The sequence below is a fragment of the Colias croceus genome, chromosome 11 (assembly GCF_905220415.1).
Source record: "Colias croceus chromosome 11, ilColCroc2.1".
Taxonomy (NCBI): Eukaryota; Metazoa; Arthropoda; class Insecta; order Lepidoptera; family Pieridae; genus Colias; species Colias croceus.
The window spans coordinates 393,098-411,263 of NC_059547.1; the positions used below are offsets into that span (position 1 = coordinate 393,098).

At 34.7% G+C, this 18,166-nt stretch overlaps 4 protein-coding genes across 4 annotated transcripts; 1 reads left to right on the top strand and 3 right to left on the bottom strand.

Annotated features, from left to right (window-relative positions):
- Window positions 1–1,932: 1,932 nt before the first annotated feature.
- Window positions 1,933–3,271, bottom strand: LOC123695419 (60S ribosomal protein L22-like). Its single transcript, XM_045641262.1, has 3 exons — window positions 3,172–3,271; window positions 2,801–3,089; window positions 1,933–2,126 (listed from the first exon to the last, which is right to left on the bottom strand). The coding sequence occupies exons 2-3, from the start codon at window positions 3,078–3,080 to the stop codon at window positions 1,963–1,965; spliced, it is 444 nt and encodes a 147-aa protein (XP_045497218.1). The 5' UTR covers window positions 3,081–3,089; window positions 3,172–3,271; the 3' UTR covers window positions 1,933–1,962.
- Window positions 3,272–7,512: 4,241 nt separating this feature from the next.
- LOC123695746 lies at window positions 7,513–9,002 on the top strand. The gene has a single exon (XM_045641665.1). It carries the CDS (start codon window positions 8,310–8,312, stop codon window positions 8,757–8,759), a length of 450 nt encoding a protein of 149 aa, XP_045497621.1. The 5' UTR covers window positions 7,513–8,309; the 3' UTR covers window positions 8,760–9,002.
- Window positions 9,003–9,145: 143 nt separating this feature from the next.
- LOC123695578 (E3 ubiquitin-protein ligase RING1) lies at window positions 9,146–16,103 on the bottom strand. The gene is made up of 4 exons (XM_045641472.1): window positions 15,230–16,103; window positions 14,803–14,975; window positions 13,479–13,651; window positions 9,146–9,653 (listed from the first exon to the last, which is right to left on the bottom strand). The coding sequence occupies exons 1-4, from the start codon at window positions 15,982–15,984 to the stop codon at window positions 9,609–9,611; spliced, it is 1,146 nt and encodes a 381-aa protein (XP_045497428.1). The 5' UTR covers window positions 15,985–16,103; the 3' UTR covers window positions 9,146–9,608.
- A 312-nt stretch (window positions 16,104–16,415) lies between these two features.
- Window positions 16,416–17,798, bottom strand: LOC123695636 (transcription factor SPT20 homolog). The gene is made up of 2 exons (XM_045641541.1): window positions 17,781–17,798; window positions 16,416–17,606 (listed from the first exon to the last, which is right to left on the bottom strand). Exons 1-2 carry the CDS (start codon window positions 17,796–17,798, stop codon window positions 16,416–16,418), a joined length of 1,209 nt encoding a protein of 402 aa, XP_045497497.1.
- Between the last annotated feature and the right edge of the window lie 368 nt (window positions 17,799–18,166).

An 18,166-nucleotide genomic window follows, 5' to 3' on the forward strand; every position in this document is an offset into this window, starting at 1 on the left:
GCGACTTCTCGAGCAGTCGCGGGAATCCGCGCGCCTTCCCGCGATGAATTCACGGGTCGCTCTTTGCGCTGTTCGAATACTCGCGCGCACAGACGCGTGCGGGGAGCGGGCGCGAGGGGCGGGATATTGCCAGCGGCCGCTCGCGAATGCTCGAGCATTCTCGGGAATTCCCGCGACTTCTCGCGCAGTCGCACGGCTCCGTTAATGGAATTCCAGCGGCGCCGCGGGCATCCGCGCGACTCGTTCGAGCTTGTCATGCGATAATAAGTATTATAGTAATGAAGATAAAGTTAAAATTCATATGACACGGAAACTGCGCTCCGCTTCGCCGCGCTTCGACGCTCTTTTGGTGTGAGTTGACCCTTACTCACTTAGTAATAAATCAGCTCATTCGTTATTGTGCACTGCGACCATGAAGCTTATATACTGCGACCGACTCCGAGAGACGTCTTTAAATGAAAAAATTCTGTATATTGATTTTGTTCTCGAATAATTTTTATTAAATGGAACAATGGAAAAGTTTGATTATGCTTTGTAGATTCAAATACAAGTAAAAAAAAATTCCGAATCGGTGGTAACTGGTAAAAGTTTAAAAATGTAATGACGATTTAAAAGTGCCTTTAAAAGAAGTCAAATTGAATAAATAAATGTTTGAGTTTGAATCTTAAAATAAATTATAGCCTATTCATATCTGTTGCCGATAACTAGCTGTTGATAGTTAGGTACCTATATAACAGAAACAAAAAATCATCAAAATTATAATGATTTGTGTCACAAAAATTTCAATTTTTATTATTTTTAATACCTACTTTATGAAAATAGATGTCTAATTATATTTTTATTTGAACCTAGCGGTCCGCCCCGGCTTCGCCCGCGGTACATGTTTAAATTTTCTCTACATAAGAACCATCCTCATACTTCAAGGAATATTAAAAAAAAGGATTAACGAAATTAGTTCAGCCGTTCTCGAGTTATGCGCTTACCAACACATTTTGCGATTCATTTTTATATTGTAGACAACATATTCTCTACTTGTACCTGAAGAAAGTTTTTGATTGAATGGGTTTATCTTTTGATAGGTAACTGAAGGAAATTGACTTTACAGAAATGTTTCTACCTACTGCCAGACTCAAAATAGTATTTCCTAATTCAGATTTAGTGAATAAATTGTAGGTAAACAAATTTTTAATTTTACTGTTAAAATTTAATAACCACTTAATCTTAATATATATATAAATCTCGTGTCACAATGTTTGTCCTCAATGGACTCCTAAACCACTTAACCAATTATAATAAAATTCGCACACCATGTGCAGTTCGATCCAACTTGAGAGATAGAATAGTTTAAATCTCAAATCGTTTTAGAGAAAGCGGGCGAAGCCGCGGGCGGTAAGCTAGTAATATTATGATTGCAATTTGTAAAGGATATAAATGAAAATTGTAGGTGCAACAAGTAGGGTACAGAATAAAATTTATTAGATCAGAATAATTTTACACTGAATTCTGGTACTCTACAAATAAGATATAATTTAAAGCAGCTTAGTATTTTTCATTCCAAAATTTTATATTTTTAGAATCAATGGCATAATCTCAATGAAGATCTTATTATCTACCACCAATCCCTACTAATATCATGGACGAATATACTAGATATTTATTGGGTCCATGCTAATATTAAAAATGCGAAAGTAACTCTGTCTGTCTGTCTGTTACGCTTTCCCGCAACAACCTCAACCTCAACCGATTTTGACGAAATTTGGCACAGACAATCTTTAGACCCTTGTATTGCGAAATATGTACCACGGGCGAAGCCAGGGCGGACCGCTAATTTCTAATAAGGTTAAAAATTTACCAACGATTATTGGAAAAAAATGTATCAGTACTGTCATACTGTTGGATTTTCAAAAACGGGGGAAATAAATAAAAAGCAAGTTAGTGTAAAACTATATAATTAGCAACAGGTTAATCCTCGTTATCCTCATTGTCGCTGTCAGCGTTGATGTTGAAGTAGCGCAGCTCATACGAGTCATGTGTGGAGGCGACCACTCGCAGCCAGTCACGCAGGTTGTTCTTTTTGAGGTAGCGCTTTGTCAAGTATTTGAGGTACCTCTTTGAGAAGGGAATGTCTGGAACAGAGAATAAATAATTGTTAATTAAGTAGAGTTACATGTTACAATAAAGGGTTTTATAAATTAAAACTATGGGAAAAACATAAGCAATCTCATATTTTTAAGATTTGTTTCATATAAAATGATTAGTTTGCTATGTACTGTTTGTATATATTGTTTTTTTATTGAGACCTCATGTGAGAAATATAAAAAATATGATGTCATAATAATTTTTGAGATATATTGATCTAAACAGTAAATAATTTGGAGATAGATTGTGTGTTTATCTAAAAGTGCATAGATTTATTTAATATATTTGAAATATAGTAATTGGATTCAGTTTTGTTTCAAGTGTTTTAATTAGATATTTATATAGAAGATTTAATTACTTAATTCTATACATAAAACAGAAAAATATTTAGCATTAATTAAAGGTTATGATATGATGGTGGTAATATTAATGTTGAATGTTTGTTTTTGTGATGGTCAGTTGACTGAATAACTTTTATTATTATTATACCATCATGTATAAAATAACCTCTTTGAAATAATATTGATGATAACAAAAGTAAAAAAGCTGAACATATAAAGAGAAAAAATGATAATTAACATCTTTTTTTTAATGTATTATTACTATAAATGTAAATTCTAATTGACACCAACTATTCTACATGGATGAAAATGCTACCAACCTGCACTGATGGCTACTTTTGTCTTGTCGCGGGCGATGACAACGTGATTGCCTAGGTTATTTGTTTTACCTTCCACCTTTACACGTTCCTTCAAGTACTTTTCGAAGTTGGCTACATCAAGGATGCTGTCTTCGGCGGGGTGTGTGCAGTCAATGGTAAACTTCAGGCTAATCTTTCTCCTCTGGCCCTTGCCACGGATTTTACCGCCTTTGACACCTTTTTTACCAGTTTTCTGGTGCAACTGAGCTTTTTTAGCTACTGGTTTCTTAGCTACTGCCATTGTGGCAACCTGGAACAGATTATTCTCTATTGTACACAAAATTTACAGGGTTTTAGTAACTATTTTTCACAAAATTCAATGAGTAACCTACAGAACACGTGTTACAGTCGCCGAAAAACCTGCAAAATGGCCGATCGCTACAGACAATATTTCTGACAGCGTCTAATTTTATTTTTCAATGTAGTAACATTACACACAAAATTTTCGTTGAAAAACTATTTCTAGTGATTTAGCGAAATTGAAAATAATAAAATATTGTTATTAAGAATAAACTGTTCTGTGGAAATAAAACATTTTCTTTAAACACATCCCTTATAAAAAAATAGATTCAACGACTCGACCGAATTCAAAAACTAAAAAATAATTTATTGATTAGATGTGCTATTTGCTTAAAAAAAGAGCGTGTGTGCCTAGCACACGTGCCAGAAGTCTTCTTTGTAAGATTTGAAGATACAAAACTATAGGTACAAAATCGACAATCGTCGCCACTCAATGACGTGACGGTATTGCCATGACGCGATCTTGAAATTTTACTCTCAACGCGCAGAAGTTTCACTTCAAAAGATTTGAAGTTGGTACAAGGCCTAAAATCAGAGTATATATACTATCTATAGAGTGCGAACAACCAAGTGGGAACAGTAGGCACAGGTGGGAACAACACGACGCTCCCGCCGCGAGCGCTCGCAGTCGTGGTTGAGTGCTCACGAAGTGCGTTGCTCTGGATTTTTTTCATATTTACGAATAAACATGGTGAAATGTGCAGTTCTATCTTGCAAAAACGATACTAAAAAATACACAAAATTGAAATCCACTATCACATTTCATCAGTAAGTCGATAGTTATACTTATTTTTATGAAAATAAATCTAGCATCGCGGGGGTGAAGGGTAGGTGGGAGGCGGACACGCGCAGGCTCGCTCGCGCGCCTCACTTCCGCCACGTGATCGTAGTGATGTGACCTGACCAACGCTGTACTCGATATAAAGTTTACTACAAGAACTATATTTGAACAAATTATTTATTTATGTTTAAAATTAAAACTTTTAAAAATGTATTATAAATAAATTTGTGGTGTGTTTTGTATGATACACTTTCTTATATTATGAATGCGAATGTATTATAGTGTAAATGTAAAGTATGTAATGTTACGATATATTTTCAGAACCGCTAAATTGATTTTGAAGATTTTGATAGTAGAATGGATAAAATTAAATAAAAAATTGTTAATATTGTTTATTATATTACCATTTTAAGTTATTTTAAGTTATTCCTTAATATTTTTTATCATTTTTAAAACATTATTATTATTGTTTGATTTATTATTAAAGAAATAGCACTAAACCCGATCTTTTATTTTATTAACTTTATTATTTAAAAAGTACTCACGTTTTTCTGATATTCCAATTAAACATATTTTTTAAAGTACTTTTATTTAATACAAGAAAATTTCTTATATAATATTTAATATTCTAATGGAATTAACAAACTTTATTCAGTTGGTAAACAATTTTAAAATTACATATTTATACTTTATTCATATATTTTTCCTTTAATAACTTATTGAACATAAAATTTACTTATGATACATATTTATTTACATAACTTATCGATAGTTCAACACTCAATTGATACCTATCCCTACCCATCCCTATTTGTCACACACACATATATATAGTATCTATAGCTCATCTGCCTACGATGCGCACTATGCAATTTGTGCAATACACTCGCTCTATACTATTGTAATATATATATACTCTAAGCCTTAAATAATAATAATCTCCTATCAGAATAAAATAAGAATAATCTCCTTTTAGAATCTTTTTTAAAGTCGGTTAATTAAGCACAGAATAGCATAAAATAATTTAAGAAATACAGCACTAATCCTTATCCTATTAAGTAATTTAATACATTTTTCGTTTTATCTATATCAAAATGGTCCGATACAACATGTAATTTGTATGCAGAATATTTCTGAAGATATAACATATTTAAAATGCAGGGGAAACGCGCGGAGCCGCGGCCGAGGCCGGTTCGGGTCAATAATACTTAATAATCAACATTATTTACATTTTTAAAACGTTCTATATTTTATTAAACAAAAAGAAATATTTAAAAAAATGTGTGCGTGTACTAGTGTACACACGTAAGAAGTAAAACTTCTTTATAACCTTATTTTTCAAAAAATAATTTACTATATAGCAACTTCACAGAAATACGTCGAATCACGCGTGGTAGGGATAAAAAAAGATGGCGCGTAACGGAAAATGTCACGCGTAACGAAAAAATGTTACACTAAATTTTTTTCCAACCCCGATAAAGAAGTTTCACTTCAATAAATAGTATATGTTGCACAGATATGTTGGTGCATTATTTGTTACTCTCAAGTCTCAATGTAAGTATAATATGTATTATAATTATTATGTACAAATTAAACATTAGAAATCAGATAAATTTTGAAGTACTTAATAAAACTCAGACCAATCAAGTACTTTTTATTGGTCTGAATCAGTCTGAATCAGAATCATTGATATAACATGAAATATGAATATCGGCTAAATCAGAATTGATTGTGTAGGTCAATTATGTAGGTCACAAAAAATGATTGCAATGATGATCTGACATCAGCGAAAATTCTCTAGCTTTCATTTTATTTGCATGCAACTTGCAACTTGTATAGTGTATAGCAATATTACTTGCTCCTCTTGTGCTTGTATCGTAAGCATTGATCGTAAGTTCTGTACTGTCAGTTGTCATTTGTCAAGTTGTCAGCAATGAACATTGTCCATCTGTGTGTGTTGACCAAGTGTTGACCAATGACCACAGGCAATCCGCAATGGCCAAAGCCAAGAAGCTTATATCCTCTAATACACTGGAGATTGCACTATGACCATTAACTTGAAACAAGAAACTATGACATTCAATGACGTCAGTCATGTTATTTGTCTCTTTCTGTCGAGTGACCACGCTGGTTTGTAAATTCAGGATTTTTCAAAATAGAAAAAACTAAAAATCATGGTCTATAAATAATAACGACATATATTTTTAACAGTATTTATATTATAATATTATGGTCATACTTTATAGGTACATACAATTTTAATTGGTATAGAATGATAGTTTTAAATAACTTTTGGCTACAAAGCTTGGATATGAACCGATATATAGCTTAACATCCTTTGTAAATAGAGGAAAGTTGTGTTTTGCATCAGATGCTGTTTACCAAATTGTTAGCTACTCAGATCTTCTTTTTAAACGCGTTGCTTCGACGGGTCAATTTCAAGCCAGAATCATCAAAGAAAAACTGTTTATAGCAGCCTTGCACAAATTTCAGCTAACTTTACAAAGTTTATTTTTCAAAAGGTATTTTTTTCTGGGTCGTAATCCTCAGTAACCTTGATGGGCACATATATTTCTTTTTATTTTACTTTTTGGAAAGCTGAAATACGTAAAACAAAAAAATATGAGGTAAGTTAAAAAAGTATAAATTTCAATGAAAAACGAACAATCTTATAACTACATGTGAGTGCAATACCGATGTCGAGTGTTGTTTCATTACTAGTAACAATCTTTAAAATGGTGTTCTAAATTTTCATCATAATATTGTTATTACAATATATTCTCTTCGCTATCCATAAAAACTCGTCATCATGGTTACCTTACTTGTTAAATCTGTTTATTGAAAACTTGTTGAAAAATGATAAAGTATTAGGGAAATAACAAATTTAACATGACTGCTTACTAAAATGATGCTAAATTAGACAATTTTTGCCATTGAAATGATTCTAAACAGGTAAATGCAGGAGTATTGAGGAATATTGTAAATAACGTAAATATACACTTGCCTGTGAAATTCTATGCCAGAATTTGGTGTCCAAATACTTCTGCAATTTTGCACAATACAATGCATTCTTTATATTCGGAAAATATTCATTAAATAAGCAACAATATTAACTTAAATATTCGAAGCGACGCAATTTTTTTGACACACATGCCATATTGACAAAGTGAGAGTTGCTACAATTTTATTATGGTGACTACCCATAATCAGGGAGTATCGCTTTTTAATAATTGGTTCAGATACTTAGTTTATTTAGCATAAATAATAATTGTCTCATCCAACAATGCTTCTGAATGACGTTGTTGGCAATTTATCAACAAAATCATGTACAAAAACTAACCTTTTGCACAGAATATTACAGCATACATAGTAGCCTTGGGAAAACTTCGTATTAACAGTGGCAATACCAAGTTAGGTGTGAAAGTGATAAAAAACATGAACTGGGCAATATTTTCTTGTTACACGTCAATGTTCATACCGAAATCTCCAGTGTATTAGATATAAGCTTCTTGGCCAAAGCCAAAGCCAATGACCATCAATGACAAATGAGCAATCAGCAATCAGCTGTGTAGGTACCAACTACCAACTGTGTACACCAACACCAACCAACACCGAATACCGATTCTCATTTATTGATTATTGACATGCTTATTTTGGTTATTTATTTACCTATGTAATAATCTATGAATGATCCAAGTATATAGTCGTGTGCCCCATGTGTGCCCAATGCACACAACATAATATTTATCACATTAACAAAGTACCTTTGTACTTTTCCAAGTTCTATTGTTTTATAGTTCCCATGAATGATACATTTATCGAGGTCACGACTGTTTTTTTCACCTGGCGTGATGTAATGCCTCAAAATGTAACATACAACATAGGCACAAAGATTTGTAATCTATCTTTATTTATTGTACAGGTAGCCCGTACTTAATAATTCCATTTGTAAACTGCGCATGCGCGTTTTACCTAGGTACTTTTCGAGGATTCTAATTTAGGAAATTAGGAGTGAATAACAGTGTTATAAGTCTACGTGAATTGCGAGAAAGCAGAAATATTATCGGAAGATCGTGATTTTGTCACCGTGAACTTTATCATGACTACACATAGGTACCTACCTACTTAACTATTTTGGTTGAACCTGAGTTAACCTCAATTGTATATTTGAATCTCAGACCAATAAAATTCGATCAGTCCGAGTTGACCGTCTCGAGATTTGAACTGTGAAAAAAGTGTACATTAAATATACAAGGTAAAGTGTATGTAAAACAAAATATGGTATATTTCAAGTGATTAAATATGCATGAAGTTATTGAAATATGTTATTAAAATATGAGTCATATAGTTAATAAAATCGATAATTCACGGTGAACAAATGATAATAAAATGGATAAATGTTTTGCCGTCTGCGGCTGTGATGATCTCGAAGGAATAACAAATTCGGACCTAGATCGGTTCACGGATAACATTGAGAATGTGTTAAATGATGAGAAAGGGAGAAGGTTGTTTAGAAACTTCATGATTACTTGTAAAATGAAGCACGGGCGACGAGCTTTGGATTTATGGGAACATAATGAAAGACTTTTAAATTATTCCGAAGACGCTGAGAGTGCATCGTTTCGCAGTTACCTACGTGATGTAGAACGATTATTGGAGGAATCTGAAAATGTAGAAGAGTTAGATTTTGCAACCATAGAAAGGTTGGCCAGTGCGCGCGATGCGGAAAACAAAGACGAAATAGTGGAAGCACTGAAAACTATTAAACTTGAATCAACCAAAGCACTTAGAAGGGAATATAATGCATTTAGACATCGTTTTATACCTCCTAAACATTAAATATATTTTGTACCTGGAGCACATTTGAATTTCGCGCCACGCGCCTAATATACCTAATGCTTCAATTTTTCAGTAAAGCTTGAAAGTTAAAACATTTTAATAAATGTTACTGGGTTTGTAGTATTAAGAAATTTATTGTTTCGTGATATGTGCAGTCACAAATACCTATATTTGACAATTTTTTTATCTGTTTATATAAGTACAAACGTCCAATAAATGCAAGGAATAAATTATTTGTATATATTTGTTTTTGTATTAATGAGCCCTTTTTAAAAATTATTTAGAATTTATATCATATCAAATTGCCTGGGTATTTTGATATAATATCTTCTTTAGTGTAGGTGTATGCTTCTTTGAAATATTGAATGATAAGAAAACAAACAAAAAAAAATTGAATTCCATTTATTTGCACATTAATATACATTAATTATAATTAATAAAATTATTACATTAGAGTAAAAGTATGTTCAATGATAAAACATTAATACAGTTTACAATAATTATTATAAATCATATGTATTTAAAAAATGAATTTCATTATTTACATTATACAGACTATCGAAGAATCATTTGAAAATTTAAAACTTAAAAATATGAGATAATACAAATTTACAGTATTGTATTGAGAAGATTCATAAAATAATTAAAATTTATATCAGCATAAATTCATAAAATTAAAATAACATTAAATTGAATTCATAAAATAAAAATTCCATTAATTACACTTATTTCTATGATATACATTATCACATAGAGTCCATGTCTCGCATAAAAGTTATATTTTAGGTATATTCTTAACTATTGTACCACTTTAGCTGCAACTTGCAAGTTGCAACTAACAAGTTACTCCTAGGTTTTCTTCCAGGAGTAATACATTTCCAGGGGCTTGTTTACCTGTAACAGTAATAAAAGTAAATAATTAGTATAATATAAAAAATATCCATTTTCTTTTCAAATATTAATAAGAGTCTAATAAATTTGAGTTGATTTCAATCTTGAAGTTAGATCGCTACATAGCGACAAGGCCATTTGTATATATTATTTTATTTTCTCTAGCAATAAAGAACTAAATAAATAAGTAAGTTGGTGGTGTTGCAAAACTGTTTGGTTCAGAAAGTATATAGAATCAAGGATACTAATTTTTGTTTCTTTAGCGAAAAGTAATATGTTTTTATGAACTGTGGAAATAATGGAATAATGAAGCTTTTTAATAGGAGTTGCATATAGACATTTATTAAAATTTGTTATGGTGACAATCCATCTCAATATAATAATATATAATATAATATAGCCTTTTATTCCTAAACATAGGGTTACAAGAGGTCCCTAAGTTCGGTGTGCCTTTTGGCATAGGCCTCCTCCAATTCTTTCCAATGTAACCTGTCCCTTGCTACTCTCATCCAAAATGGTCCTGCAGTCTGTTTCAAGTCATCTTCCCATCTTCTAACTTGGCGACCCCTGCTTCTTTTGCCGTCTCTTGGTAGCCAGAGGGTGACTTGCTTGCTCCATTTATTAATAGGATGGCGTAGCAAATGACCTGTCCATCTCCATTTTTGGGTGTCTATCCGGGTAAGTATGTCTGTGAGCTTTGTTCTTTTCCTTATGTCTGCGTTCCTGACTCTGTCTTTAATTTTCAGCCCTAGCATGCTTCGTTCCATGGCACGTTGACATTTTATAAGCTTCTCTCTGTGGTAGTGTGTTGTCGACCAGGTTTCGCAGCCATAAGAGAGAACTGGGAGAATACAAGTGTCGAACGTTTTCTTTTTTATACGATTGTCCAGCACCCTACTTTTCATTATTTCCTTCAACGACCAGTATTTCCTCCATCCTTGAGCTATTCGTCTGTTAATTTCTTTTGTCATGACATCTGAAGGGGAAATTATCTGTCCTAAGTAAATATATTCTTTGACATATTCGATCTTTTTGCCATCTACCATAACATCTAGTTCCCTAGAGTTTGACATCAATTTTGTTTTACTGGCATTGATTTCCAGGCCAACTTCTCTGCTTGCATCTGCAAGGCTCTGCATCATTAGTTGTATTGCTGCAGGATCTTCTTCTATAAGCACCAGATCATCGGCGAATCTTAGGTGATTTAGGTGAGCTCCATTAATGTTCACACCTAAGTGGTCCCAGTTAAGCTGTCTGAAGATGTGCTCGAGTACAGCGTTAAATAACGTAGGAGAGAGAGGGTCGCCTTGGCGCACGCCCTTTTCAACAGGAAATGGCTCTCCTGTTGATTCCAGTTTAATGCAGGCTTTGTTAGATGCGTACAAACTGTTAAGCAATTCTATATAACTACTGTGGACGCCTTGTTGTTCAAGGCTCCGCCAAATGTAGTGGTGCCTGAGGCTGTCGAACGCCTTTGAGTAGTCTATAAATGCCAAGTATAATTGTTTGTTATATTCGTTATACTTTTGTATCAGCTGCTTTAGTGTGTGTATGTGATCCAATGTGCTGAAGTTCCCCCTAAATCCCGCCTGCTCCACGGGTTGGCTCTCGTTCAGCGTTGGTGATATCCTTTCCAGGATGACTTTAGCAAACACCTTATATATACTGGAAATAAGAGAGATTGGCCTGTAATTCTCAATCTCATCTCTAGGGCCTTTTTTATGTATTAGAATTATGTGAGACTTGGTCCATTCTTCCGGGATTTGCCTTGTTTGTAGTATTTCATTAAAAAGTTTTGCCAGCGCAGGACTAATTTCCTCTAAAGTTCCCTTGAGCAATTCGTTAGGTATCCTGTCCGGCCCTGGGGCTTTCTCGAGTTTTTGGGAATTTATTGCCTTGGTTACCTCTGAGGCGAGTATTTCGGGTACTTCGTCAACTCTATTTCCGTTTGTCTCTTTTACTTCTGGTATTGGATCTATCCCTGGAACGTATTTATCAGTATACAGTCGGCGGTAATAGTCCGAAGCTAATTTCTGTATTGAGAGTCGATTAGTTAAATAAGATTCGCGTTGCTTTAGTTTCGGTATCCATTCTTTGCCGTGTTCACTTAGTTGTTTCATAGCCTTTTTTGCTCCTCCTGTTCTTTTTATATTTTCTTCCAAGACTCTATTTCTTTGTTTCTTGCGGTCATTCCTCATATTTTCCTTTATTTCCTTGCTAAGATTCGAAATTTTTTGGCGTCTATCCTTGTCCCCTTTGTTTGATATTAGTGCTCTTCTTTCGTCTAACAGTTCCATTGTTTCTTTGCTTAAATAACTTTCCTTGCTCCTTCGCCTGCTGGTTAGCATCTCTTTCAGTTTGTTTTGCAATCTCTTGTATTTAATCCCAGTTTCTGCGTCAGAGGTAATGATTTCATTGAATGATTCTGTTTCTGTTGTGCGGGGATTGCTAGGATGACTGAGTTCAGATATTTGGAGCGGCTTATTATTAGCGAGGTTTTTCCTGGATCTTTTGGGTTGGTTTGAACTTAGGCAGCTCCTAACCATACGATGGTCTGTGTTGAAGTTAAGGTTTTTGACTATGTTGGTATCTGAGAACGCATTTGCTTTGTTTGTTAAAATGAAGTCAATTTCAGTTCTGAATTTTGCACCTGGAGAGCACCACGTCCATTTGCTTTTAGGTTTTTTGAGGTAGCGTGAGTTCATTAGAAAAAGGTTGTTTTCCATCATGAATTCTACTAGTTTCTGTCCATTTTGGCTTCTTTTTCCATGACCATACCTCCCGATTACAAATTCTTCTCCAATTTGCCTTTCACCAACCTGCGCGTTAAAGTCGCCCATGATAATTATATTGTTGTTGTAGTGCGGCTTTATTGCTTCTGCTAAACAGTCATAGAAGTGGTCTATGTCTGATTTCCCCGAATGTTCTGTTGGGGCATATATTTGAAAAATGGCCCAGTTCTTCCTGTAACCCGGAAATTTTAAATGCACTGCCGCAATCCTGTCTGAAACTCCTTCGAATCCCAAAATGTTCTTCTTCACTGTAGACTTTATAAGGAAACCTACGCCTTTTTGGCCGGTGTGTTCTCCTTTATGAAACAATATATAGTCATCCTTTTCTTCTATCCCTTCTCCTGGCCTTCTCATCTCGCTGATGCCCAGTATGTCCCATTTTATATTAGAGATGGCTATTTCCAGTTCTTTCAGGCTCTCTTCTGTTCTTAGTGTCCGAGTATTCAGTGTACAGACATGTATATGTTTAGTTGTCTTTGGATTATAATGTCTTGATTTGTATGGAGGGTGTTTGTCATCTTCCCCCACGGTGACAAGCCGGCTTGGGGTGCAATTTATTTTTGTTATGTTGGATGGTGTGGTTGTTGTGGTTATTTGGGTCCGGTTGTCGTATATTAGTTTTTTGAGATATTTGAAAATGAGGCTGATCTCCCGCGCTCTACATAGTTCAGTATATTTGGTCTGATAATTTCTTTTGTTGCAGTTTTAGAGGTAGAGTTGTTCGAGGTGGTTAATGTACTTTCCATATCGCCTGCATTGACTTTTTTTTGTAGTGGTGTTTTCGGTGATCTTGAAGTCTCTCTTTTCCTCTTTTCTCTGTTGCTTTCATGTGTCTTCTTTATAATCAGCTTATCATACTTTATAAACGCTATATTCCCTTTTTTCTTTTCCTCTTCGATTCATCTCAATAGAAACTTATAATTCTTCAACATTTTAGAAAGTTACAAAAATATACTTTACAATTAAATAATATCTCGAATAAATAAAAAAACACAACATCTTAATTTTCGGAAATAAAATACATTACATTATATACCTTCCAATATTTATCATTAATCTGTCTCAACGTCTGCGAGCCAGCGAGCGGCACAAACTGTCCAGGTGACGGAGCCACATAGATGCAGAAGTTGAGCAGCCGGTAAGCTTCCGGCAGCTCTGCATCCAGGTCCAGAGTCAGACGCATGGCTAGGTATTTGCTGAGATGATCCACTGTGAAAATATATGAATATTAGAATATTACTTACTTACATAGTATACATCAAAGTTGCTTTACGCCATCTGTGTGTCTATATGCTTAAATTTTTAATATGATGACATGACAACAGATTTTGATGGAGTTTTTTAATAGATAGAGTGATTCAAGAGGAAGGTATCAGTACAATATTATAATTTATTAGGTTATAGTCAAAGGAGGCGAAGCCGCGGACGAAAAGCTAGTATATTAAGTTTTTTAATGTATGGATCTTTTATGTAAACAGATTTTAAGGATATTTGGTAGTGGTGTAGCTTATGTATTAAAATAACACATAAGTTATCAAAATACTAGTTTTTGCCTGTGGTTTTAACTGCACAGCATAACAGCTAGAGTCACTGGTGGTCAAAGTGTCTTTATAATATAGTAGGAACTAGTGGTTCACCCCGGCTTCGCCCGTAGTACATATTTACGTTTTCTCTACATAAGAACCATCCTCGTACTTCAAGGAATATAATAAAAAAATAATTATCGAAATTGGTTATGCCGTTCACATGTGATGCCGTGACAACCCGAAACGGGTTTCATTTTTATATAATATTTATATAGATTATAAACTTTTGCTTGTGTATATTCACATCATCATATTGTAGCTTAACCTTAGTAATTGTTGTCCTTTTAAAGATAGTAAACAATAGGATATTTCGTGAATAAGTTAGTTTGATCTCTTATCTGAATCGTAATTAATATGACTCCATTGTGCATTTAACAAGTTTTTTAATTACTGTATTCTATCCTACTAATATTATAAATGCAAAAGTTTGTGAGGATGTGTGTGTGTGTGTGTGTGTAATTGTTACTATTTCACGCAAATACTACTGAACCGATTACAATGAAATTTAGCACACATATAGAGGGTAACTTGGATTAACACATAGGATAGTTTTTATCCCGGAAATCCCGCAGGAACGGAAACTATGTGGGTTTATCTTTGAAAACGCGGGAGGAAAGCTAGTTTTCTTATAAAAGAAAATATGTCACTGCTTGATCTCTTATTAAATACAACTACTAACAAAATTGTACATGCTGTTGACATTTAACAGATTATTTCTACTGTATAATTTTTTAATAACCAACATGTAAATTCATGCAATCACTATGTACTCACCAGAGGCATTAGCGGTAGTCTTCAAGTATCGCACTGAGCTGTCCCTCAGAGCCCTCATGAGCTGGTTGTCCCCGGTCATCTCAGTGGGGTGCGGCTTGAACACCAGCTCTATTTCATTGGGATTCAGTACCTCACCTTCACCTTCTGTATCCATTGAGTTCTCGCCTTCAGTTCTACAATAATATAAAGTCATGGAAATTAAAAAATACACCTCTTAATTTTGATTTTATTTATTAAACAACTAACCAGTTTTTAACATAGTCTCTGTGAACTGAAGGTAAAAAAATGATCTAACTGGACTTTAATTAGAATTTAATTGCTTTTACAGTGTTATTAACTAAAATAATTAACTACTACCAGTTAATATCTAACTTTCTAACTATAGGGCAAATATAGTAAAAAAAAGCAAGTGGAAATAGTTACAAACCTGCCATCACTCGATTCACTTTCCTCACTTCGTTCTGAAGTCAAAATTGACTTTGCCCGCTTAGTTGTGCTTGTGTTTTTTGACACAGAACTGATATTGGATGGCACAGGGGATGGTGTGCTTCTTACAGACGCGGGGTTTGAAGTTGACTGCCCAGGAGGAGTCGGGTTCCCAGTAGACGCTGAGCCCTCCCTGTTGTTTGATGTGCTACTACCATTTTGAGCAGCATCAGCATTGCCATTTGAATTTGATGCATTGCTATTATTGTTACTATTCTCCTCTTGATTCTTTCTTGACCTTTGAGGCCTATTCTGCGATTGCAATTTTATGCCCTCAGTAATAGAATTTACCAAGGAGGCTTGTGAGTGAGACATATTTATTTTCGCAAGCACACGCTCTTGATGAGCCTCATATTCATCTCTGCTAGGATAAATTTTAGATATGAGCAGATCGAAGTTTGGATCTGGTCTAAGGGAACGCTTCGATACCAATTTCTTTCGACAAGTCGGACATTCTTTATTGCCAGACCGCAGGGCGGTTATGATACAATCAGAACAAAACCTGTGAAGACATTCTTTTGTGGTCATCGTCTTTTTCAGCATATCCAAACAAATTGGACACATCAATTCGCTATGCAAACTTCGCGGGGATACTGCGATCTCTGTTGCGTCCGTGATTACTTCCTGCGGCGTTCGGTGCAGTTCGTAAAGGGAAAGTTCCCATGTTTTGTTCTGTGAGGGCTCCGTTGAAGACATTTCTACCCCCTATTTGTGTCAATAAACATTAAAAACAATGATTCTAAATATTGATTAATATGACAACTCAGGCAAATACCGCTTCCGCCATTTTATTTTGTTGAGCTTTGGTGAATGTCAAATGTCACAGAACAGTCATCAAAATATATATAAATACAATTTAATGATGTTAAGGTACAAGGCTTTTAGATAAAGATGTATTGCCATAACCAAGAAAAAATTTATGTCTCGAGATCTGCAGAAAAGGTCCTAAGATTGTCCTAAAGTCAACGATGATTTATTGAATGGTGATTGAATGTATTTGTTTATTCATTACATTATTACAAGAGGGATTGTTAGGGGTGAAAAAATGTAAGAAATATTGATTAACAGTAATTTATTTTAGTTCATTATAATGCATGATGATCATTGATCATGTATTTTAAATTGTTTTACTTCCCAGTATTAATTGTGTATACAGGACTGGATCCTTGTTGAACAGGGACTAAAATTTGATTACTGCTCTGATTGGGTTGATTTTGAGGCATTAGGTAAACACTTCCTTGATTACCCTGCTGTGAGGGTTGTGCGATCAGAATCGTTCGTCCATTTTGCTGTGGTTGGTTTGACTGTTGTGGCACAAGGATTGTTTGTTGATTTGACTGTATCTGCTGAGAAGGTTGCTGAACAAGAATTGTTTGACCATTGGGTTGAACTTGTTGCATATAAACCGTTTGCGGTTGTGATTGTTGGCCCTGAATGATTTCAGGACGGTTTGGCTGTTGTCCAACTACGATCTGTTGTTGACCTGACTGTTGAGGGACCAACACTGTCTGCTGGTTTGGTTGCTGTGCCACTAGAACAGACTGTTGGTTGGGTTGAGATGGTTGTTGTACTAGCACTTGATTCGGCTGTTGTTGGATAAGCACTTGCTGACCGTTGGGCTGAGTTGTCAGGATCATGGTTGGCTGAGACGACGGCCGTTGAATTAAGATTTGTTGCGGTTGGTTCGGTTGAGATACAATGAATGTTTGTTGTTGACCTGGACGGTTGACTAAGATTGGCTGTCCAGATTGGCTTACATACTGAATGGGCTGTTGGTTCGGCTGACTGACGTATATCGGTTGTTGATTTTGTTGATTAACATATGAAGGCTGTTGATTTTGCTGGCTTGCATATGAAGGTTGTTGTGTTTGCTGGCTTACGTAGACTTGTTGCTGGTTAGGTTGGTTCCCATAAGACGATTGTTGAGACGGCTGACTTACGTAAGTTTGTTGGCTAGGTTGGTTGATAAAAGCTTGTTGTTGAGGTTGGTTTTGACCCTGATTTTGACTCTGTTGGTTTTGTCCATTCTGTTGATTTGGCTGCTGGTTCACGATGACATTTTGTTGAGCAGTGTTTTGTCCCTGATTTGGGTTGTTGTTTCCGTTATTTTGCCCCGCTGGAGTGGGCCCAGTGTCGGTGCTTCGCTGTTCTAATAAGGCTGGACCTTGCCCATTAGACTTGACACCTTTCTGTGAGTTTTGGAGGTTCTTAAACGTATCAGCTGGGATGAATACTCCGGATACAATGTCCTTGCCTTGTCCATCGATTACAGGTGCAGATGTAGCTGCAGCTACAAGCAACGCCAAAGATACTGCTATCTGTAAGGTGGAAAACAGAAGAGTAAAGCAACAATTTTTTCAGTAAAAAAGTAATTCTAATATCGCACTTACGAAGTGGTCAAATTTTAATAAAAGTACCTAGTTCATGATATGCAGGAGATTCTGCGCTTTAAATTTATATTTTACAAGTTAATAATTATGAAAGAATCTTACCAAAATTGCTCTAGCCATGTTGTCGTTGTCAAATCACTTTGTGTTATGAAAACTTATCAATAACCACATCAATATATAGTAAATGATTTTGTTCATCATGCCATCAGTTAATTGCAAATGGATTTGGTAAACTATCATTATTAATTTATTTTTGTGGTTTCATAGAAAACACTCATTTTTTAATTATCGGTCGATTAAGGGTTAGGTATCGTTATCAACTTAAAATATAAGAATATTAGGAAACCCCCCGGGTTTTGGTTATGGGAACATCATTAGAAATGTGTTAGGTCTTTATTGAATCTTCATATTTTAGACGTCATTAATTAGGAGCATAATTTACATCCGTGTTATATTTTATATGTTATTATGCTATCTGTTTAATTTGG